The sequence below is a fragment of the Lepisma saccharinum genome, unplaced genomic scaffold, assembly GCF_977018435.1.
Source record: "Lepisma saccharinum unplaced genomic scaffold, izLepSacc3.1 HAP1_SCAFFOLD_879, whole genome shotgun sequence".
In the NCBI taxonomy this organism is placed as follows: domain Eukaryota; kingdom Metazoa; phylum Arthropoda; class Insecta; order Zygentoma; family Lepismatidae; genus Lepisma; species Lepisma saccharinum.
The window spans coordinates 27,076-51,617 of record NW_028143536.1 but is presented as its reverse complement, the minus strand read 5'-3'; the positions used below and the strand labels follow the sequence as shown (position 1 = coordinate 51,617).

At 36.4% G+C, this 24,542-nt stretch overlaps 2 protein-coding genes across 2 annotated transcripts; both read left to right on the top strand.

Annotated features, from left to right (window-relative positions):
- Positions 1-1,697: 1,697 nt before the first annotated feature.
- LOC145983412 (uncharacterized) lies at positions 1,698-2,123 on the top strand. Its single transcript, XM_083116532.1, has one exon. The coding sequence runs from the start codon at positions 1,698-1,700 to the stop codon at positions 2,121-2,123; it is 426 nt and encodes a 141-aa protein (XP_082972658.1).
- Positions 2,124-2,494: 371 nt separating this feature from the next.
- LOC145983413 (uncharacterized) lies at positions 2,495-2,890 on the top strand. The gene has a single exon (XM_083116533.1). It carries the CDS (start codon positions 2,495-2,497, stop codon positions 2,888-2,890), a length of 396 nt encoding a protein of 131 aa, XP_082972659.1.
- The last annotated feature ends 21,652 nt before the right edge of the window (positions 2,891-24,542 follow it).

Sequence of the window (24,542 nt, the reverse complement as noted above, 5' to 3'; positions counted from 1 at the left end):
TCTGTTCTCTGAAATTGAGATCAGAAAGCATGGTGTTGTTATAAACAGAGTGGATTATCCCGGCATTACCTCCACAGCTTTGGCCACACTAAAATTATCCAAAACCGAGGCTTCTTACTACAAAATAGGTGGATTTGAGGCTGGTGATAAAATATTATCCAAGAGCCACACAGTGCTGTTTCCTATGCGCCTGTTGCCAGGATTCTTCTCAGATTACAAAGATATTATGTGGAAGGGTGGTTTAAGAATCACATTTAGAAGAGCTGCCAATGATAATAATGCTTTGATGAGGTACAATACATTAAACTCTACAGGGGAAGCTCTGCCCAATACCCTACCTGATGAGGGCAAATGCATTATTCAGACTATGGAGCTAAGAATCCCGGTTGTTGAATATGAAGCCAGTTATGCTCTTAAATACAAAGCAGATATAATAAAAAAATCCACAAGTACCTTTACAATTTTATACATATCAATGTGTACAGAAGCCTGCCGCTGGTACTTATTATGAGTTTGATGCTACAAATTCATTCTCCAGTATACAATATGACATGCCGGATTTTGTGGTGGTATTGTTTCAGACTGGAAGACACAATAATCAGGAAAAAAATTCAAGTAGATTTGATAACTGCAACATCAAGAACATATATCTTAAAAATGGCAGAAATGAGGTATTCCCTAGAGAAAATTATAATTTAGACATGTCCAAGGATGATTTCCTCAAATTATATGAAGCATTTACAGCATACAAAAGGGTCACTACTGGCAATACTGACATGTATTATGCACCAGATGATTTCAAAGCACAGAGACCCATGTTTGTCATCAACACTTCAAAAAGGAAACAAGTTGTGGTTAATGACAGGACAAACATTAAAATTATCTGTGAATTCCACGATACACTCCCTGATGACACTATATGTAGTGTTATTCTCATAGGTGAAAAATCATATGTTTATGATGTAAGAAATGAGAGAGTCACAGAGCAATTCTAGAATATTTTTGTATATTACATTGTCTTAGTACTAGATAAACAAGTTGAGCCTGGTGCCCACTTGAACTTAAACCGGAAGTAAATATGTGTGTGTGGTTGTGTGTGTGTGTGTGTGTGTATGTGTGTGTGTGTGTGTGTGTGTGTGTGTGTGGGTGTGTGTGTGTGTGGGTGTGGGTGGGTGTGGGTGTGGGTGGGTAGGTATGGGTGTGTGTTAATACGTTTGGCCTAGTTTTAGGTGTGGGCAAAAAAAATATCAAGAGGGGCATATTTTTAACAAATTTATGGACAACAATCTCACAGAAGTGCCTTTTATAAGTGTAGGCAAATCAATCTGAGGGGGCTCATCATTTGTACACTAGGATTCAAAATTCTTAGAATTAAGAGCATATTACACTTGAAGGATTGGGGGAAAAGGGCATCTTGGCATAATTTTAAGTGTGGGCAAATCGGGCTGTTTAATTATATGAGCGCATCATTTGTACACTTGTAAGTGGTCCTGGTTATAGTACAAATCACACTACTCTACCAATTAATTTTGTGGAGAGAATCCCCCCATCAACCTGTGATTATTTATCGTTTAAATGCGCTCACGTATGGCACGGCACCAGCTGCTTTTCTTGCTACGAGAGTGTTACGTCAGTTAGCAGACGATGAAGGTGAAAATTACCCGATTACAGCAGAAGTCTTAAAGCAACAGTTTTATATGGACGATTTGTGCAGTGGAGCTGACAGTGTTCCAGAAGCAATAGAGATGCAGCAACAATTGACACAATTGTTGAGAAAGGGTGGATTTGAGTTGCATAAGTGGACGTCAAATCATGCTGACGTGTTGAACAGTATTCCTGAACATTTGCGAGAGAAACCTACAATATCTTCCATACATAACAGCGAATTCATAAGAACTCTTGGCCTTGTGTGGCACCCGGATACTGATCATTTGAGTTTCATCATTAACCCACCTAGTGAACACCCTGTATTAACCAAAAGGTTGTTGTTGTCTGAGATAGCTCACATATTTGATCCACTCGGATTACTAGCCCCAGTGACTATGTTAGCTAAAATATTAATTCAATCACTGTGGAAGGAACAGTTAAATTGGGATGAACCTATTCCTAGTGACATAAGATAAATATGGGAAAGACATTGTGCTGAATTACATGTGTTACAGAGCATACAGTTGCCACGATGCTTAAAATGTAGAGAACCAACTTTGTGTCAACTGATTGGGTTTTATGATGCCAGTGAGAAAGGTACATGTGCTATTGTGTATCTGCGAGCAGTATATGATGACAACACTGTTACAGTCAGATTATTAGTTTCGAAAACAAAGCTTGCATCCATAATACCTGTAACATTGCCACGTTTAGAGTTATGTGTTGCTGTGTTGTTAGCCAAATTGATTAGTGTTGTGCAGTCATCATTGTCATTGCATATAGACGATATTTTCCTTTGGTCTGATTCACAGATCACCTTATGTTGGATTAAATCAGATCCATCAAGATGGAGTGGAGTACCTTTGTTTCAAACAGAGTTTCACTCATTCATGAACTGACGAATCCTCAACAGTGGTTTCATGTTCGTTCGAAAGATAACCCTGCAGACATTGGTTCTCGTGGTGCTTTCCCTACACAGTTGTGTGAAGCTCATTTATGGTGGAATGATCCATCATTTCTTTACTCGCCTGAGTTGCCTATTCAAGAATCATCTGTAGTGGATAGTGAAGAAGTAAAAAAGGAGGAAAGAAAAACAAGGATTGGCGTGCTGTTGACTACAACCTTTGACACTAAGGACTTATTGCAGAGATTCTCATCATTCTTGAGATTAATGCGTGTTACTGTTTGGATGTTTAGATTCATAAACAACTGTAGAGCGCCTTCCATGCAGCAAAACGAGTAGGCGTTGACAACCGAAGAGATATCAGCTGCGACTGAGTTCTGGGTCAAGGTCACCCAACGTGAAGCTTATGAGAGCGAGGTTAACTGTTTACAAACAGAACAAGAGCTCCCCTCATCCAGTAAACTTCTTTCGTTGAGTCCATTCATTGACAATAATTGTGTGTTAGGTGGGCGCTTACACAATGCTGATGTGTCTTCAGATAAGAAACATCGTATAGTGTTACCCAAAAATCATCCGTTTACTGAACTGTTATTGAGACATGAACATTTGAAAAATCTCCATGAAAATCCGCAACTGTTACAAGCTATTGTGACACAAACATATTGGATAGATGGGCTTCGAGATATGGTTCGTAGCATAGTGAACAAATGTGTTATTTGTAGACGTGTCACGGCTATTACAGCTAAACAATTGATGGGAAGTTTACCGCCTCCCAGAGTAAACGAAGCAAGACCTTTTGTTAACACAGGCACTGACCTTGCAGGTCCCGTTTCAATTAAGTCTGGATTTTTGAAATCACATAAAACAATCAAGGGTTACATTGTTTTGTTTATATGGGTCGTATTCATAGTTAAATCTCAAGACACTGTGTAAGAGATTCTTAGCCAAGACGATCTTGGGAAGGTAATCTCGTCTTGAGACAGTGTCGTTTCATAGTCGTATCTTGAGAAACTCTTGGCTAAGAGCCGCTCTTCCCAAGGAAAGAAACTTTCTCTTCGCCAAGACGACGATCCTGAGATACGATTGCCTGAAGTGATACCAACTTAAAGAACTGCAAGAGAAATTGTCAAAAGAAACAACAAAACACATTTTGAAATACATTAATAAATTACGTGAAGTTATGAACAGAGTCGTAAAAGTACATTTATTTCGATAAGTGATGATTTTGTTACAGAAGATGAATTACTTTCCTGGCTTTGTATGTTTTTCTTGGGTTAGCGATAGGGTTGTATGTTGGTAGTAAAACAAAAGAAAATCACGCAGCGGTGTGCAGTCAAGACGTAAATTCACTACAGGCGCTGTGCTGTAGCTTCATGTTTTGTTGTTCATATACGTTGATGAAAGAGAAACAAGAACAACAAAATAATTATCTACTCACGGATTAAAACTTATAGATACTAGAGTTTGGATTCAAATTAAAAATTAACCAGTAATTAGTCTACATAGAAACGAGTTACATCAAAACTCAGCGTACTCAATTCTGCGTTAATCTATGCTACGCAATTTTTTTTGTCTTGAGAAAAAAGTGTCCCCCCTTTTTTTTTTTTGCATACAATCGCTCTCTTTGAAATTCTATAAAAAAGAAATGGGTGGTCCGATTCTAATGAAATTTTATTACGGTGCAACCAGGAAGGTTTTAAACAATTCTTAATTTTCAGATTTTTAAAATTTGTCAAAAAACTATTGTTATCAATTTTTGCGAAACTACTTCTCTTATAGTATTGTAGTCCTACAAATACAATTTTGGTCTTGCTTTGAAGGTCTTTGCATCTGTTTTTCAAATCCATTATTATTGTCAATTCACGTTGCAAAACAGATTTTTAATCAACGGAGTACAGGGTGTCTACCAAAATAACAAATCCAAAATTCTTGATCTTTCTTCCCTTTTTCTTAACCTTATTTAATCATTCACTACTTAGGCATAGTTGCAAATTTAGATATTTTTATTCAATGAAAAACCCTTACCAGAAGGCCAGTGAAGATGAAAACTGAAGCTGTGCTTGACTTGCTTTAATTATTAATGCATGTAAAAATTAATGCTCCAGATATCATCTTAGATGGGGAATGGCCACATTACGTTATGTAATATTTTTACAAAACTTTATGCATACAAAAATGTAATTCTTAAGAACCAAAGTAAACAAATTTTAAACAAAACTCAATATAATTTAAATTTTCAAATATTCAATATTATTAAATCCCAGGACAGGTATATAACAATTTAACTCGCTACACTGCAAAAAAAAAATAGCAAACATTCTTGACCACAAGCATGATTTCTTGACTATCTTGACTGGTAGACAGCCTGGAGTAAATATGTACATGGAACGTGTCCAACACTGCACTAAGAGCCTGCAGTTTCTATGGTTCAACGGACATCGCTGCATTGATATGTGCGAGAACCATTTCAATTCAACTTTTTTGGGACACAAATTTGATACATTATATATTAGAAAAATCAATTCATTTGTGAATATATATCCATAAGCTGAAGATAAAAAAAAAAGTTTTAGTTGAGCAAAATGGGCATTTACAGCTGCAGGCATGCATTTGAGGAATCTTATGAACTTGAAGGTTACCAACCTTACCACTCTTTCACTGTAGCATCAATATGTTTGAACATAATTTCCTTACATCAGTCTAATACTGGGATGCTTCTCCATTTTCTACCCAAGTATCAATTTGCAACAAATGAGAAAGGGCTATCTAGTCCAAACTTACCTGCACATTGTCATGTTCTTTTCAGAAAACCATAGAACAGATGTTGTTCACTTTCGGAACATTCTTTAATTCATTCACGTTTTTTTTATCAAAGTAATTGTAATTTTTTTTAATAAAAGTGTTTTTGTAACTGAAGAACGTACGTTTCCGCAAATGGTTTGTGGGGCTATGTGTCGATGGTTCGTGGGGCTATGCGAGAATGGTGTGTGGGGCTACGCATATTTCTTTCGAAACCAATTTTTAACTATTTTAACCTAAACGTGACCCTACCTAACCTAACCTTACCGGGAATCGTTCATGGGGCTATGTGTCAATGGTTGAATTTCCGCTATGAAACATTCCCACATCACACAAAACACCTTCCAGATGTTAAACAATGCTACAGGAACTTATTACCGTTAAGTAGTTTCTTCTGTAAAAATGAAAAAATCTGTCCGGGGAATATCAGATTAGTACCAAAACTACTTCTATGGATTCGAAATCCCAAGCGGAATACTCATAATGAATTTCCACAATGTGCATATAAATTGTTCACTCCTATTCCCAAGAGTATAAGCGAAATGCAATGACATAATTCGACACAAGTACAAGTAAAATTCATCAACGAAGAAAGCGTAATATTGAGAAGTTGGAATTTCAAATGGGTGGTTACAATACACGTGAACAAGATATGCGGAGCAATTATAGCCTGGCATTTATGCACAAAATGAGTGTATAGCAAAGGACATCAAATATTCAGAATATGTTAAGAGCTAAACTTTTGACAGAAGACAAAATAAATCTACTGTCATTTAATGAATATCTGAGATGTATCAAAGTTTAATGCAAAAGTGTATAACAATACACTGGGTGTGTTTTTTATTCCATCATAAAACAGAAGGTACAAGATTATGGGATTCTCACATATGAGGAGATGCACAAACATTACCAAACTAATTTATCCCACTCCCTAATCACAGCCTCTCTGCCTTTGCTCATTTACGCTGTACCATAGGCTATAGAAACAAAGTGAGAGTCCATGGTCACAATAAAATGTTCCAGCGAGCTATGATCAATTGAAGGGCTTGGGTGAAAAACATGATAAGTGACAATTTGGTATTTTTGAGTTACAAAGTAAAATGTGCCATCCTTCAATTTTAGAGTGAAATTGCCATGTCATACAATTTGCATTGGACTCGGTGAAGCCTTCTGAAATTGGTAAACACAACACAAAAACAATTTATCTACAGTATAGCTTCTAATAATATTTTTTCATAATGAACTCGGAAATGACCAAGGTGTCACTTAGCATGTTTTACACACAGAGACCTTCAATTGCTTCCTATGAACATTTCTCTTGCATAAGTTACTCATTATTTTTCAAATCATATAAGGAGTATATATTTTTTTACCCAGTCAATTAGAGTAACATTAGCTTGATGGTACACTATCATCAGGCCTTTTCCCATTAATGAATGATATCAAGATAATTTGATGCACTTACTTACCTCAGTAACTCTCAACTGTACCAGGCTATACTGAATAGTTGAAAGCATATAATTCCTGTTGTAAATAATTTTTGGTGTGATACCACAGATTTTTATGTTACTTTTTTATAGATTGTCTGCGCATGTGTGCACATGGTGCATAAATACTCCCTCCCATGGCTTCCAAGAATATCCACATGATACAAATTCATAAAATTGATTGATTGATTTAGTTTACTTTACTTCGCGTTTTGTGCCTCTTGGCTAATTTGCGAAGATGGGGATGAGTGATGAAATTGATGAATGGACATTCACAAACAACCGAGCCCGAGCGGGATTCGAACCCGGGACCCTTGGCATCGCAGTGCAATGTGCTAACCACTCAGCCACAGGGTCCGGCACAAATTCATAAAAGAACCAAAGGAATTAAGATAGTTAATTTTCCTAGACACATGGACATCACTGAGAAGTTAATTTTACTAGACACATGGACATCACTGAGAAACTTTAAACTGTGTAATAAATAAAAATCAAAACTAATTTACAGATAAAGCACTAATTTATTTTGAGAATAATCTTGTTCACTGGTCATACATAAAGGAAGGTCACATTTCATTATTTTCTTTGACTCTAAAAAAAGGGGAAAGAACATAAGTTAAATGAAATTATGTTGTCCACATATACAAAATACACATGTTTTTGGTGACATTAAAACCATGTAGTAAAATGCATGGTTTTAAGGAAAATACAGTTTTGCAGCATAACTTTTTGATATTCTTAGTATCAATCAATAGTATCAATGCACACAGCACTTGGATGAATACGAATTTAACGTCATGGAAAATGCTAAAACAGCGTTCACAATAAAAATCAAACGAATCTCATAAAACTAGGATTCCTACCACTATAATTCACAGTCACACACACATGCTGATGCAGAAAATTGTGTGCGAGAGAAAAAGAGAACCATTGAAAACTGAGTGAATAGTCTTTGAGAAAGTATAAGCTGACCACATTGTTATATTCATATGAACAGTCTATTCACAAGAAGCTCCTTTGCAGCTCACCATTGTTACGATGCACACGTGTAGGCTCTATTTCTACAGACATGATATCTGAGGTTCCTTGAAAATTTCAACATCGCCACTGTATATGATACCCATATTGTGGAAAACTGCACACGCGATAACAATGTCTCGAACTGTTTCCAAGTCTTCTGGACAAACGTGGAAAACGTCGCTTCCATATCCCAAAGGTACTCTCCACAACATTCCTCTGCTGAGCATGGGCATAGTTGTACCTCTTTCAGGATCAGTTGGTGGGTCTTGGAATGGACTGTAGAGGTATGGTCAAGCTGAGCTGAATATCCCTTGCCATGAAGAATTGCATCTTGTCCTTTGGAATATCGAATTATCATAAATACTTCCTGCCCATCTAGCCACGAAGTCAAGAACTCACTTTTTGGACCTGCACTACCTGAAAAAATAACAACAAAATATCCTTAAGACTGATCTCACAATTTAAAATAAGAACATGGAAAGTTGTAACGAAAATTCATTCCACATAAATTAATGCCTGACCACAAATTAACCCAATACACATACCTGATTATTAAAATGTCCATATCTTGTGCATTTTGAAATGCAGAAAATACTCATTTCTGAAGTTAATAACATGAAAATAACTGTGTTTGTAAAAGTTTTTCAGTATTATTCAAATCTAAACAATTTCTACATACCTGCCTAAACTACTTGCATAAGTGCACACGAGCAGGATGGTAAAATTATTCTCATCAGAAAACCTGTTTAGTATTTGCTTATAGGCACATGTAGAATATGATTTATGTAAATGCATGTGTGTACTATGAGAATATCGAAATTACAAAAGCAGAGTTTGGACCTATATTAATTTATGTCAAATAAAAATTATCTGAAGGGATACAGCCTCTTCTGTGTACACCTTTGGAATGAAAAATAGAAGAGAAATATTCATGATTTCACAATTATGCTTGTTCAAATATGTTCATGTTAAATCATATATTTTTGTGTAATCATATATACTGTAGTAATAAAATAAAATCAGCGACTACCTTCATTCACCAGGTGATGAACCAAGCTTTGGGGCTATTTTCACCAGGTCTCGTGATTTGTCACTGTGGACATTTATTTTTAAGACACAAATATTTTCTTGTATTCTATCTTTTGCACTGCATGTTAGGGAGGGCAGTTAGGTATTCCATTTGTGTGTCTAAAAATAATCAGAAACTTCTATAGTGCACAGGTTACGTAGTTTGATTAACTGTTATTGTCTTGTTTATTTTCCCAAGTTAGTGTGAGTAATTTGACATACATACATTGAAAATGTGTGAAAGATATATCTGGTCTCACCACATTGTGCCAGTAGTTGCCCAAAATAGAAATACTAGGTACCCTTAACCATCTGTACTCCCTCAAGAAAGTAAATGCCTTGCATGGTTTATGTTAAATGTTGAGGTTTTTCACTATTTTTAGCTCGCACAGATGTGTCATTGTGAAATAAAGTACGTCTGTTACCTTACTGTGAAACAGCCTGAGGGCTTCTTGCAAGTGAATATAGCACCCAGCACGACATTCCACAACAGGAGCTAAAATTTTTCGTCGTTAAGTTAGGAGTGTTAGGTTTGGAGTTGACGTGTTCTTTCGCTCTTTTTGTGTGCACATAAACGGTTTTTTTACTAATAAAAGGCGGCGAAAGTAACCGTAGATGGAAGGTTTTAACTTACGCCGGTCATACTTTGGAATCAAATACATCCGTTATATGTGTTTTCCGCGAGTTGGAACCAATTTAATATTACGTAAAACATCGAAATCTGTCCATTAAAAAGAAAACAAAACAATTCTCGAGGGAGTACATTGGATTAACGGCACCGAAATCCTATTGTATTCCATTATTTTGCTACACAACTGAGTAACAAATCGATGCACTACTTCAGAATCAAATAATGTTCATGCAGAAGCAATATTATTATAATACAGGATTACACTTTTCTTTATGAATCAATAAACCGAAGAAAGAGAGGCAGTACAACCAATTAACAAGGTTTATGTTTCCTCAAACTAAGATAATTACGTAGAGAGTAGTTCAATTTACATACCTGATGCAAAACTGAGGCATAAAAACTGGACAAAACAGCTGTTGCAATGAGAAAATCTTCAAAATATGCATCCTCTTTATCATAGTTTCTAACTGCAACGTCCATTTTTATTTTCTCAAGAGAACATTCGTTATCTCAAGAGACCTGTTTCGTTCTCTTGGCGAATACAGGATCTTAAGAGACCGAATATCGCTCTTACGCTGCCAAGAAGTGTCTATGAAACAACGAATCTTAAGATGGATCTTGAGAGAGAACTATGAAACGCCAAAAGTGTCTCTTGGCACAGACTGTTCTTATCCAAGATGGTGAAGCAAACCGTCTCTTGGCTAGTATCTTGAGATACGTTTATGAAACAGCATGGCGTCTTAAGAGAGGTCTCAAGACGCTTTCCTTTCTTGAGAAACGACTATGAATAGGGGCCTATGTCTTTCTACTAAGTGTGTTCACATTGAAGTTGTATCTTCAGCAACTACTAATACGTTTATTGCATGTTTGAGACGTTTCATATTTCGTAGAGGAAAACCTGCTAACCTGTATTCTGATTGTGGTACTCAGTATGTAGGAGCTGACAAACTATTGCATAAAATGTATTTTTTGAGAGAACCGAACCATAGAGAAACTGTGCATAGCTTTCTGACAAATGAAGGAATCAAGTGGCATTTTAATCCCCCTCCTCACCTTGGTTTGGCGGAATTTGGGAAAGTAACATAAAGTGCATTAAATATCATTTGAAACGTGTTGTGGGCAATGCTGTGTTGAATTTTGAAGAGCTTTACACAGTATTAGTGCAGATAGAAGGTTGTTTGAACTCTCGTCCAATCACAGCCATGTCAAGTGACCCCAATGACCTGACAGCACTTACGCCAGGGCATTTCCTGATTGGCGATAACCTACTTAACATTCCAGAAGATGATTTCACCAAGAGCAAGATTAACCGCCTGACGTGTTGGCAAAGGTGTCAACAAATCGTGCAGCATTTTTGGAGAAGATGGCATTTGGAGTACATATCTGGACTTCAAAGTAGACCGAAGTGGCAGAAGAGATTGGCTAACCTTCAAGTCAATGATTTAGTGTTGATAAAGGAAGATAACGTACCCACATTGAAGTGGAAATTAGGTAGAGTTATCGAAACTCACAAAGGACAAGATGGTTTGGTAAGAGTTGCAACTGTTAAAACTAAAGACGGTGAACTAAAGAGGCCTATTATGAAGCTTGCACCTCTACCAATGGACATTTCCACTTTGACATGAAAAACGTTTTAAATGCATTCATTTTACAGAGAATGACACAAACATGAGATGTGCAAAATATCTCGGCGATATTTGTTTCGGTTCTCGAGAAACACGACTTCAAACACTGCTGAAATTCACCTCCTACGTCACGGATTTGAAAACGTCCTCTCCACAGACAGGAGGTCCTCTGACGTCATCACTTAGAAATGCGTGCAGGCGGGGCTTCTGCTCGTTCCGTCAACTTAGCACGAGCCGTGGAAGCGACAGCATATTCACTTGTTACTGTGTAAAACAAGTATCTTACAACTTCCAGTGCAAAAATGTGTGCTCCATTTCTTGGAGATGAATTATACCCTAGCAGTATAGTAGTATTTACTATAATTCAGCCACTCGGTAGAGGGTTTTCCCATTAGGGTGACAAAGCAAACCTTGTAACAGTCAATAGCTGAACACGTGAACAGCCTTGTTCATTGCAAATACATAGGTTAGTTCTGACTGGCAAGAACTTAATGTTATAGGAATGCCTTTTCTGGAATTACAGTTATTTTCGTCATAATATTTTCTTCACAAATTTTAAGATAATACCTTTAGAACACACTAGTTTACACGCCAATTTCTGCAATATAAGAGGTGATACGGTATAAAAAGATACGGCGAGTTTTTAAATTTCCTGCAGTAAATGCCAGTTTTCTTCAGTTAATATATATATTGCAAATTTTTGTATTTAGCCTACTTTTACGTCGCTTTTCCGTTCACTTTGTTTAACCGCAACGATGAGAACGCATGGTTAATTTATTATGTATCATCTCTAACATCACATTTCTTCCCACTTTTGGCTAATCGCTACAATGAAGATGAATAACTACAAGCTGTATTCGAAGTCGGGGTGCAGGAATACACCCCCCCCCCCACACACTCACACACTACCACCAACTGCACAATCTAAGTATCACCCAACCTGCCATGATAAGAGACGAAATTTTTCTTCTGTCCCATCTCATTTCGAAAACATTCACTTGTCCCATCTCCTTTTATGAGACGAGACGGAACATGCCTCGTCTCGTGAGTGTCCCCAAAGTTTCGAGCAAACATCCTCCCATGTAACAATTTCCAGTTCAATGAAATGTCACTCACAAGGAAACAGTCATGCCCAGTGTAGTGTCAAACCTGGAACAGCGAATTCCTCAGATAAATCATGAATTTTGTGTATAATAATTACAACGCCAGTCATTCCTGGTAATTCTGAATCTGCAGTTTGGTTTGCATATATAAGCAGGATAATATTTAGTTTTCGAGGGCTGTACCGTCGAAACGAGGAGTCAAAATAATAATAATAAAAAAATGTTAAGAAAGGTTTTTTTTTGGATTTATAATGATAAGCCTCTGCATACGTTGTTAATTCTATATTTTTCTAGACTTGAGACGAGAACGAGAATTGCCCTCCCAAACCGAGACGGATGTTTATAAATTGAGACGAGACTGTCAATGAGACATTTACAAATAAACACGAGACACATTTACAACGAGAACGAGACCAAGGCTGCCATGTCTCGTCTCGATAGGATCCTTAGTGGTGAAGTTGTGAACCAACCAATTAATGCGTTCGGGGTAACGAGATGAGGCTCCTTTTTTCGCAGTACAAAATACAAAATAATTATATCGTACCATTTCAGTATGGGATATTGTTATACACATGGGCGTGTATATAGTTCACGGGGGGAGGAAGGATCAACTTTTGGTATGATTAGGGTTGCTTTATTTCGTAAGTGAAAATCCAGGACACTGCTGGCCGGAAGCTTGTTGGGGAGCAGGGGGGGAAGCGAAATTTCTTTTTCCACATAGGACAGGACTAGCACCGGAAGTGATGATGAAATCCTGATTAAGGGGCCTCGCGCAATCGTTATGTAAACAAATGAAGATCAGTTACCGAAGCGTGTTGTTTGTTGTTGTCCTATTCTGTATATTAATTGAATATAGTTAATTATAAAGAAGAGTGTGAATAATTTGTCGGATTGATATCATTTTCAGGTGAAATCCTTTTACAAACTCCCGAAAGTGAGTAGACAGTTGAATCAATAATGCAATAACTGGAGTATAAAATTATGATATTGAAAACTGCAAGAGGAGCTGTGACGAAAGAAATGCCTGTAAGAGAAACCTTAGCATTGGCGTAATGATCGTTTAGTGCAAGATTCCAGCAATATGCAACATGTTGATATGGGTATGTACTGCGAGGCAGTCATTTATCAGCACAAACCCCACATTTTTTCACAAATGCCCAATTTACAGTTATTTTGGCTCTAAATTTACCCCTACACCCCTCTAAATGCAATGTTAGACCTAGCCAGATTAATATTTCCGAATAAATCTCTTCTGTGAGGGGTTGTAATGCACTTTTTTTTTACATTAAATAGTTAATCATATTTTAGTGCAAGCTTCTTGAAATATGTTGATATGAGTGTGTTATGTGAGGCAGTGATATATCCGTACAACCCCCACATTTTTTCATAAATGCCCAATTTATAGTGATTTTGGGGCCCAAGTTCCTTTTGTTTTATTGCGATTTCATCATGCTACATACGTAATTTTTACATAGTTCGATTTCGATTTACGTCTGTAGTAGTATGATTGGTGCTATTATAAACCCGAGAAATGATGAGCCCCCCTGAGGCAGATTTGCCTACACTTAAAACTTGCTCAACATGCCCATATCAGCTTTTTGCTCAAGTGTGGTACTCCGTCTAATCCAAGATTTTTGTAAAAATGCCCTCGGGAAGTTCCTGTGAAATGATGAGCCCCCTCAGATTGATTTGTCCACACTTACAAAAGGCACTTCTGTCAGATTGTTGTCCATAATCCTGTCAAAAATATGCCCCTCTTGATATTTTTTTTGCCCACGCCTAAAACTAAGCTCTTGCATCATGTTATGCATCAAATTATGATGCAAGAGCTTTTGTATTATGCAACAAATTATGATGCAAGAGCTTTTGCATTGTGCAACAAATTATGATGCAAGAGCTTTTGCATTATGTTGTGCAACAAATTATGATGCAAGAGCTTTTTGTATTACATATCAGTTAGTATTATGAGAGTGGCTGAGGAGTACAGATGTGTTGTTGCAGTGCTCCTCTTATTTTTTTAAATATAGCAGATTTGTATAAATTGAATTATAGGTTTGTTTGATTCAATATATAGAATTTTCTAATATATTGAACAAAGGGTTTATATTTGCCCTAGTTTGTTATACAAGATCAATACATGACACATGGCATTAGGTCAATGCCTTTCCATGCACATCACGACATGCCTGTGCAGACATGCAATTGTGAAAGGTCAGTGCTTCAGTGGATCAATACTTATTCTATCTTTGTGCATGTAGGCTATCCTGTACAACCTGTCATAAGTTTATTAAGTATAGAGTTTTGATTTGAACCCCAAGAAATTTTATATAAATACCAAAGCCAAAAATATTAACACACATACACACACACACTAAATATACAAAACACACTGCTGAACCCAACTGATATTTTTTATTAAGCATAGAATTTTGATTTGAACCCCAGGAAATCTTATATAATAAACAACAACAAAAATGCCAAATCAAAAATATTGTAATCAATGCAATAAGAATATAACCAGCCCCAATTGGGCCAGACACCAAAAGAATTGTAATCCAGACAAATGCAGAACTCCCACAAAAATATGCCCTAAATGCCATAGAAAATATAGTCTGGAATATTTCACATATAAACATAAAGGTACTTGTTCTGCACAGTCATCAACATTGCCCCCTCAACCATCTACATCTGGTCTGAAAAGGAAGCATGAAACACCTGTTAATGCTGGACCGGCAAAGCAGCCACGCTATGAACCCATCCATAGCAGTTTTAACGGCCAATTAAGGGATCACCGTTTTGTATCAGAGCCAAAATGTGACATTAAGAATTTTTTGAACAGTATAAATTCTGATGTGCAGGCAATTCTAAATGCACAAAATGGCTCTTATAAGCTGTCCCTCAAATTGTTTACACAATATAAGAAGCCAAATGGCACAAAATTTACACAGCCCCACATAACAGAAACTGTACCGGTATATTCAAATGCAAATTCAGACAAAATAATAAGCAGTTTAATAGATCAATTGAATATTAAACACTCTGAATTTGCTGGAAAAGAGTCTGGATGGAGCCTATGCGGATCTTCACACAAGTTATATATTAATATTTCTGAATTCAACCCATTACAAGGATCTACATATTTGCCTTTACCTGCCAATATTAAAAACAAAAGAGCCGTGGTTAACATAGAAAATAATGATGAGAAATGCTTTTTGTGGTGTATTTTAGCTGCTTTGTATCCAGTTTCAAGGCATCCTGAGCGAATAAGTTATTATAAACAACATGAAAATGATTTTGATGAGGCAATGGAGGGTTTAGAATATCCAATGTCTGTTCAGAATATTGATAAATTTGAAAAAAAGGCCCGGGATATTAATGGTAAACAATTATCTATTAATGTATTTATTTGTTCTACTTGCCGTGGCAATTGATTGATAGCACCTCTCAGAATCAGTACATTTGATGATGATTCTGCTGTTCCGATTGATCTGCTCTTAATTGAAGGGGATGATACACACCATTGCACTCTGATACATTATCTTGAAGCTTTAGTCAGAACACAACTAGACAAATTTAATAGAACATTTAAGTTGTGTAGAAGATGTTTAACTGTATTTGATGGTAGAAAAATGGTGAATGGGGTTCGGGAAGTGAATACAGAAATTGCTAAAAACAAGTGAATTGAACATTTAAAATACTGTGGGAATCATAAACCTGTTCATATGCTTATGCCTAATCCAAGTGAAAATGCCAAATTCAAAAAATTTGAAGCCTTGTTGGAACACCCAGCTTATATAGTCTGTGATTTTGAATCAAACCTCAAACCCCTTGCATTCTGTAGCCCAGATCCTGAGGGATCTTCAATTACACCATACCAGTTACATGAACCTTCTAGTTTTTATTATGTGATTGTACAGGATGGTGTTGTTAGTGAAGAATATTTATACATGGGACCAGATGCCATCAAAGAATTTGCACATAAAATAGAAAATAAGTGTTATGACATAGCATCTAATATCTTATTAAAATCAAAACCTATGTTGCCTTTAACAGAGGATCAGATTGAAGATTTCAACAATGCAGAAAAATGCCCGGTATGTGATTCTGAATTTTCAGATACAAATATCAAGGTGCATCACCATTCTCATACAGATGGTAAATTCAAAATGGCCCTGTGTAATAGCTGTAATATTAAGATCCAGAGACCAAAATTTGTCCCTATATTTTGCCATGGAGCATCCAATTATGATTTTCATAATTTGATCAGGTACGAGGGGTTTGACAAGCAGAATTTAAATATTTTAGCTGAAAATAATGAAAAATATATTGCTATTAGCAAAATAATTAAAGTTAATGGTGTTCCTATTCATTTAAGATTTCTTGATTCATACAGAATTTTATCGGCTAGCCTGGCTCCACTGGCCAGTCAATTATCTGATGATCAATTCAAAATCACATGTGCTTTGTTTCCAAATCAGGACCTGAAATTAATTAGGCGGAAGGGTGTATATCCATATGACTATGTTACAGATTTTTCTAAATTTGATGAGTGTTCTCTGCCACCACAACAAGAGTTTTACAGCAAAATCAGAGCATCTGGAATTACTGATGATGATTATCACCATGCCCAGTTGATGAACAATTTAAAATGCCAGACATTTGGTGATTATCACAAGGCTTATTTAAAACTTGATGTGACCCTCTTAGCTGATATACTTCAGGCATTTAGAAAATCTTCCATGCAAAATTATAAGCTGGATCCAATGTATTCTTACAGTGCTCCGGGCCTAGCATGGTCTGCAATGTTTTTAAACACTAAAATGCAATTGGATCTGATCCAGGATCAAGATATGTATCTGTTTATGGAACAATGTATAAGAGGAGGCATGGTGCAATGTTCTCAGAGATATGCCAGAGCAAATAACAAATATATTCCTGATTATGATCCAGCACTGCCATCAAATTATATACTGTATGTAGATGCCAACAGCCTCTATGGTTATGCTATGATGAAAAAACTGCCATATGCAGGGCTTGAGTGGGTTGAAGATTTTAATATTGAAGATCTTCAGGATTTTGATGACAGTAACTATGGCCTGTTCTTAGAGGTTGATCTGACAATTCCTGATGATTTACACAACACATTTTCTGATCTGCCCCCAAATCCTGAGGTTAAGTGTTCACCTGGCTCTAAACAGAAGAAATTGATGATGACTCTAGAGCCGAAACAGGATTATGTCATATATTACAAAAACCTCCAGTTCCTGATGAATCATGGTGTTCAAGTGACCAAAATTTGCAAAGTTTTGAGGTTCAGGCACTCAAGATGGTTGAAACCATATATTGATACAAACACAGAGCTTCGAACATCTGCAATGAGCCAATTTGATAAGACCTTGTTTAAATTGATGGTCAATTCTGTGTATGGCAAAACAATAGAAAATGTCAGAAAATATACTGATGTTAAATTAATTACTGACCCCAGCCGGAGCAAAAAATTGATTGCAAAGCCCAACTTCAATTACAGAAGAATTTATGATGAAAATATGGCACTTTTCAACATGAAAAAAACAAAGATTAAGTTTGATAAGCCTATTTATGTAGGGGCTGTGATATTGGAATTGGCCAAATTACACATGTTAAAATTGTATTATGACGTGTTGAAGCCTTTTTATAAAGATCGTGTAAAACTGATGTACATGGACACAGATAGTTTTGTTCTTGATATTCAAACAGAAGATGTTTATCAAGATATAACACAGCCTGAATTGTTTAAATATTTTGATACCAGTGAACATACAGAGATTCAACACCACAACAAAAAGGTGCCTGGCAAGTTAAAAGATGAGACACTTGGTGATGTTATTGTGGCATTTGCTGGGTTAAGGGCCAAGGTGTACAGTTTTGAAACATGTGGCGCTATTGCAAAAAAGGCCAAGGGCATTGGCAGAGTGACTGTAGACAAAGAGCTTGAATTTGAAGATTAAAAAAATTGCCTCAAATCATGTAGCACAATCAGAACATCAGAATCCAGAATTCAGAGTGTGGATCACTTGTTGACTACAAATATTGTAAGAAAAGTGGCTCTGGATCCACATGATGATAAGAGATGCATTTTATCATGTGGCATACATACTCTACCATGGGGTCATTGTGATTTGAAAAATGGCAATCAATGCCCAATTACAGAGCATGATTTGAAATAAATAAACATGCCTATGAACTTATTTGGGTTCAAAAAACAGGCTATTATGGACCTGCCAACACCACAACCCTCTTCTGATATAATATCTAAACTAAGTGCTTTGTTAATTATTCATCTGAACAGCATACTTACAGATGTTGATGATGAAACAGGTAAAACATTGTACATATTTAACAATAATTTAAATCATTACCAATTACCTGTAGGTGGTCAATTGCAATTTATTACAACCCCTGAGGGTAATGTCAAGATTTCAATAGGGAGAAATATTTATAGAATTAAGCACTCAAACATGATTTCTGGCACTGTATATACTGTTTCTGCTGGTGACTGCTTATATATTGAGGTCCCTGGATCCTATGACAAGCTTATACCTTTTTTTATAGAATTAAGAATCAGATATTCAATAATAAATAACCACTAAAACAAAATGCCTAATGATATATTTGGCCATACAAGGCATGAAGATCACAGTGATGAGATTCTGATGCTTGATGTCAGAGTCAAGAAATTAAGAAGTGATTTACAAGCTTTACAAACCACACTCAATGCCAGTCTTCAACTAGAAATTACAAATTTACAAACACAATGCATGGACCCTCTTCTTAAAATTGACTCAGAACTCAAATTATTGCTTCAGAAATATACTGATTTGGCCACATTGGATAATTTTCAAAGTTTAGAAGAAGCTGTAGCAGCTCTTCAAGCCAAATTTAAGACCCAGGCCACCAACTCTGAGCAATTGAAACAGCAATTGGAAGAGCAGATAAATAATGTCCAGACACAGCTCCAAACAATTGTCAAAAGCATAAAATCACAAGAAGATTTTGATCTAGTGATTTCCACTCTAAAGGAACAGATTCAATCACTCCAAATACCTAATCTGGACCCTCTGAACAATGCCATAGCCGAGGTTAAAGAAAAAATTGAGACACTTGAAAATTTTATGAACAACTTGCCATCTTCTGATGCTTTGAGTGCAATAACTCGGAGTGTTGCCAACATTAAGCTGCAACTTGAAACATATGAAGATTTTGGAAAAATTCAAAGTACCATAACCCATCTTGAGGGTACAATAGCAGCAGTGCAAAGTGATTTGACAAATGTACAAGAATCTCTAGAATCCCGCCCGCCTGGTATTGTAGACACACTTGTCAGTGTCCAGGAACAGATCACAAAGCTTGAAAACCTCAACACTGAATCTGAGCTATCTCATTTTCATCACTTGATTGATGATATCCAAACAAAACTTGAAATTTTACAACAATCAACACCCACTCAGGCAGATATAGCCCTGCTCCAAAATGCTATGCAAAATGTGGCTGATGCTTCTGAATTAAATAATGTGAAATTGGCACTTGAATCTTTGCAAAATACTGTAACAAATCTGCCTACATCACAGGAACTTAAAAATATTAAGAGAGCTGTGAATCGCATATTGAAATCAGAAGATATCAAGAATATCCAGACAGAGATCAAACAACTTACTCAGACAGTGGCCACTCTACCAACTAATCAACATATTAATGAACTGCATGCCCTGTTTGAGGATATCAGAAGACAGGTCCATGATCTTACTGCTCAAAATTCAAAATTGGCAGTTATTGAAAATTTGCAACAAATTGTAGCTAATATCAAGCAACAGCTAGGGACCATGGAATCCAATCAAGCAAATGCTTTGTCTGTTTTTGCCACCCATCTTCAAGAGATTGTGCAACAATACAAGAAACTTGTTGTGGACATAAAAATCAAGCCAGGCCATGATGATGTTGTTAGGACCATCAATGAGCACCTTGAATCTGTAACAAGCAGATTGCTTACAGCAGAAAAAGAAATAACAGGCATAATCGAGAATCCTAAACATACAGTAATTCTTGAATTGTACAGCATCCCCAACAAAGAATATGATTCACCATTTACACCAGGTGGCAAAATATATATGCTGTCCCCTGCTCAATTTTATTACCAGTTTTTTGTTGGGGGCACACTGAGACCAATCAAGATCAAATATTGGCTACAACCACAGGCACACCACTACCCCACCTTATCAATAACAAATGATGACAACAAACAAAAAATCACCAGTGTAGAGTTAGAGGATTTTACAGATCCCAATACATTAGAAACATCTTATGCTGAAGATGATGGAACTTCATATACAAATAGGAGACAAATTATATTTAGAAAATCCTGTATTATCAGCTGCTGAACACCCCATAGTTGCAATATTCCTGTTTACATATTATGTCTAGACAAATTATTGTTGATGAATTACACAGACAAGCCAGACATAATTATAAGAGACTGCCAGTAGTCACAAAAGGCATAGATGATTTATGGCAGAGCGACTTGATTGAGATGGCAAGTGGACAGCTGAAAAACTTAGACAAAATCAACAAGGGCTACAAGTATCTACTCACTGTAATAGACACATTTTCAAAATTTGCCTGGGCTGTGCCACTCAAATCCAAGACTGGAAAATGTGTTACAGAAGCCTTCAGGACAATCATCAATCAGAGTGGAAGATCACCGCGCTATTTGCAAACAGATAATGGCAAAGAATTTTATAATTCTGTGTTCCAACAATTTATTAAAAGCCAGTCAATACAACATTATTCGAGTTACAGTGATCTCAAAGCCTCAATTGTAGAGAGATTCAACAAAACCCTAAAAAATCTTATGTATAAACAATTTACACTTCAAGGTAATTATAAATGGCTTAATATTCTTCCAGAACTTCTACATAAATATAACAACTCGGTTCATTCCACAATCAACATGAAACCCTCTGAAGTAACTTCATCTGATGAGCAAAAATTGATCAGGACTGTTTATTATCCTAGATACCAGCCAACAACAAGAAAGGCAAATACAAGGTGGGTGATCAAGTAAGAATCAGCAAATATAAGCACTTATTCAAAAGAGGCTTTACAAGAAACTGGAGCACTGAATTATTTACAGTGGTTCAAATTAAACCTGGGACCCTTAACACATATATAATAAAAGACCACCGAGGAGAAATTCTCAAAGGCCGGTTCTATGAAGAAGAACTCAACAAAACTAAACAGCCTGACACATATCTCATAGAAAAAATCATCCGCAGAAAAGGCAACAAGTTATTTGTCAAATGGCTAGTACTTCCAGAACACAGCTGGATCGATGCAGACAAGGTGATAATATGAGCACCTGGGATGTTATAAAAAGGCTGCCGGAACCTGAACAGCAGATTAAGAGAAATGGCAAGTTGCTGCCTGAAAATATTAGATGTCTTATTGTTGGGCCATCGGCTTGTGGTAAAACTACACTAATGATTGATAATTTTTTATTGGCACCCAACTGGTTAGACTGGAAAAATAGGCACTTGTATGTCTTCTCTAAGAGCTTGGAACAATTAAAATATCAGCAGCTGATGAAGCTATATGATGGATTGGATATTGCCACTTTTGAATCAGATGTTAAGCCACTCCATGAATGTCTCGATAATTCTGTTGTTGTGTTTGATGACATTATACTGGATAATCAAAACAAGGTTAGAAATTTCTTTACACAGGGCCGACACAAGAACATTGATTGTTTCTACCTGGCACAGACTTTTTCTAAAATTCCGAAGCAGCTGATACGAGACAACAGCAATTTTATATGTGTGTTTCATCAAGATCATACCAACCTCAAACACATACATGATGAATATGTAGGTGGGAACTTGAGCTACAATGATTTTTCCAAGTTTTGCAGTAGGTGCTGGAATCAAAACAGTTATGGGTTTGTCACAATCGATATGACAAGAAAACCCAATAGTGGCAAATACAGAAATAAAATCAACAATTTTCTAGACATTGAAACATATATAAATAACCATGAAAAGGCCAATCATTGATGATCTTAAATTAAGAGATTATCTTGTAAAAAGATTTAAGGGATGGAAATCACAGAACCGAGGAATTTATGAACAACACAAACAAACAGAACAGCCTATTATTGATGCTATTAGTGAATTAGGTAAAAATATCAAAACTGTTACAGAGCAAAATCAAAATTTGATCACAGAGCTTGTACCTGTAGCTGCTAGGAACATATTAGATTATCCAATCACCCCACTTTCCAGTATTCATACACCTAGTCCTGTTGCTCCTCGAAAAATTCAAGCTAGTCAGGATCCTATTGAATTGGGTCTTCTTGCTCAAAAATATTTGAGCACACCTAAAGACAACAAAGATGAGTTCTTTGGCCTATATGCTGACACAGAGCGTGATGGTAGCATCATACATAGAATTGGCAATTTCAGAGTAACATTTATGGGAGATGATATAATTGTATATTCAGAATCTCATCTTGGAGAAAAAGGTGGTTTTGTTAAATATCCCGGCACACCTGGATTGTGGGAACTGATGACTAGGAAAAGGCCTGGCAGCTATACAGATCAAGACTATGAGCACTACAAGGAAATATTAATAAAATCAGATGCTCTATACCAGAACAATGATCCCACACAAAAAAGAGTCAAGTCTAGCAGTGGAGCAAAATACAACAACTTAATCAAGACCATATGGTCACAGATCAAGACTGGCAGTGGAATCAAACAATACAACACCCTGCCTAAAGAATTTGTCTGGGTTGATGATGTCAGGAAACTTGTAGATAGGTTGCTGGTGATAGCTGGGGAGGAAAATGCTGGCAACCACAATTTTTACAATGAAAAGGTTGGAATTATGGACATGATAAGCACCAAATTGTCTAATTTTATAGTGAATGACACTAAGGGCATTGGATATCTTATAAAAATTATTAATACTCTACCACCTAAATTTTGGAATATTTCTGAGGGTCGGGGGCTGGTTAATGACATCATAAACAAGCTGCCATTTGAACTACACATTCCAGGCTATCAATATTGTGGTCCAGGCACAAAATTGGACCATAGATTAAACAGAGGTGATCCTGGTGTTAATCCCCTAGATGCTGCTTGTAGAGACCATGACATAGCATACAACACACATTCTGATCTTGACAAGAGACATGTTGCAGACAAGAAATTAGAAGAGGCTGCATTTGGTAGATTTGTAAGCAAAGATGCTTCTTTAAGTGAAAAAATAGCAGCATTGGGGACCACCATAGCTATGAACACCAAACAAAAACTGGGGTGGGGGTTGTGAATATGTATATAATAAACCTAGGATGAAGGCCAAGGGTGTTATGTATCAGATACCTTATGCAGGTCTTAAATCTCTTAAAACTATTGATAGTCTTTTAACCAAAAAGCAGGGCAAGAAAAAAAAATCTTGTATTGCCAAGGGCCATGGTATGAAATTGTTGCTTATTACCCCCCAATTAAAAAAATTACAACAATCTAGAAAAAAATCACACGTGGGGGGTTTCATATTTACTATCCCGGCCATCTTAGCAGCACTTGGGGCTGTTGGGAGCTTGGCTGGGGGATCAGCTGCCATAGCAAAAACAGTAATAGATGCCAAGAAAAATAGGGCAGAATTAGATGAATTGAAGCGCCATAACCTGGCCATGGAGAAACAAGGCAAAGGTTTTAAGAGAGCCATGAATAAGTTTAAAAAAAACAAGAGCCACTTACAAACCAAGATATTGAAGCTTTAATCAAGCCACTGGGCATCAAAAATTTTAGAGGTGTGTACATGTCTGATTCTTTACCAGAACAACCACTCAACAAAGAGTGTGGCACTGTTAATTTGGATAAGTACAAAAATCAGGGCACTCAACGGATCTGTTATCTTAAATATTTAAAAAATGAGGCATTTGTGTTTGATTCATTTGGAGGTGTTCCACCTGAAAATTTAATAAAATATCTAAAACCAACTAATCTTTATTACAATAATGCCCGTGTTCAAAACTTCAAAGATGTTAATTGTGGACATTTGTGTTTATCTGTTCTTAGATATATGTCTCAAATAAATAAACCATCAATTGAAAATTTTCAAAAGGCCCTGTGGTATTTAAAACATCATGGGGGTATTCCATCTCACCAGCCAAAATTCAATATTGAAACTCAAATTACATGATGATATAGTGTATCCCGAAACAAT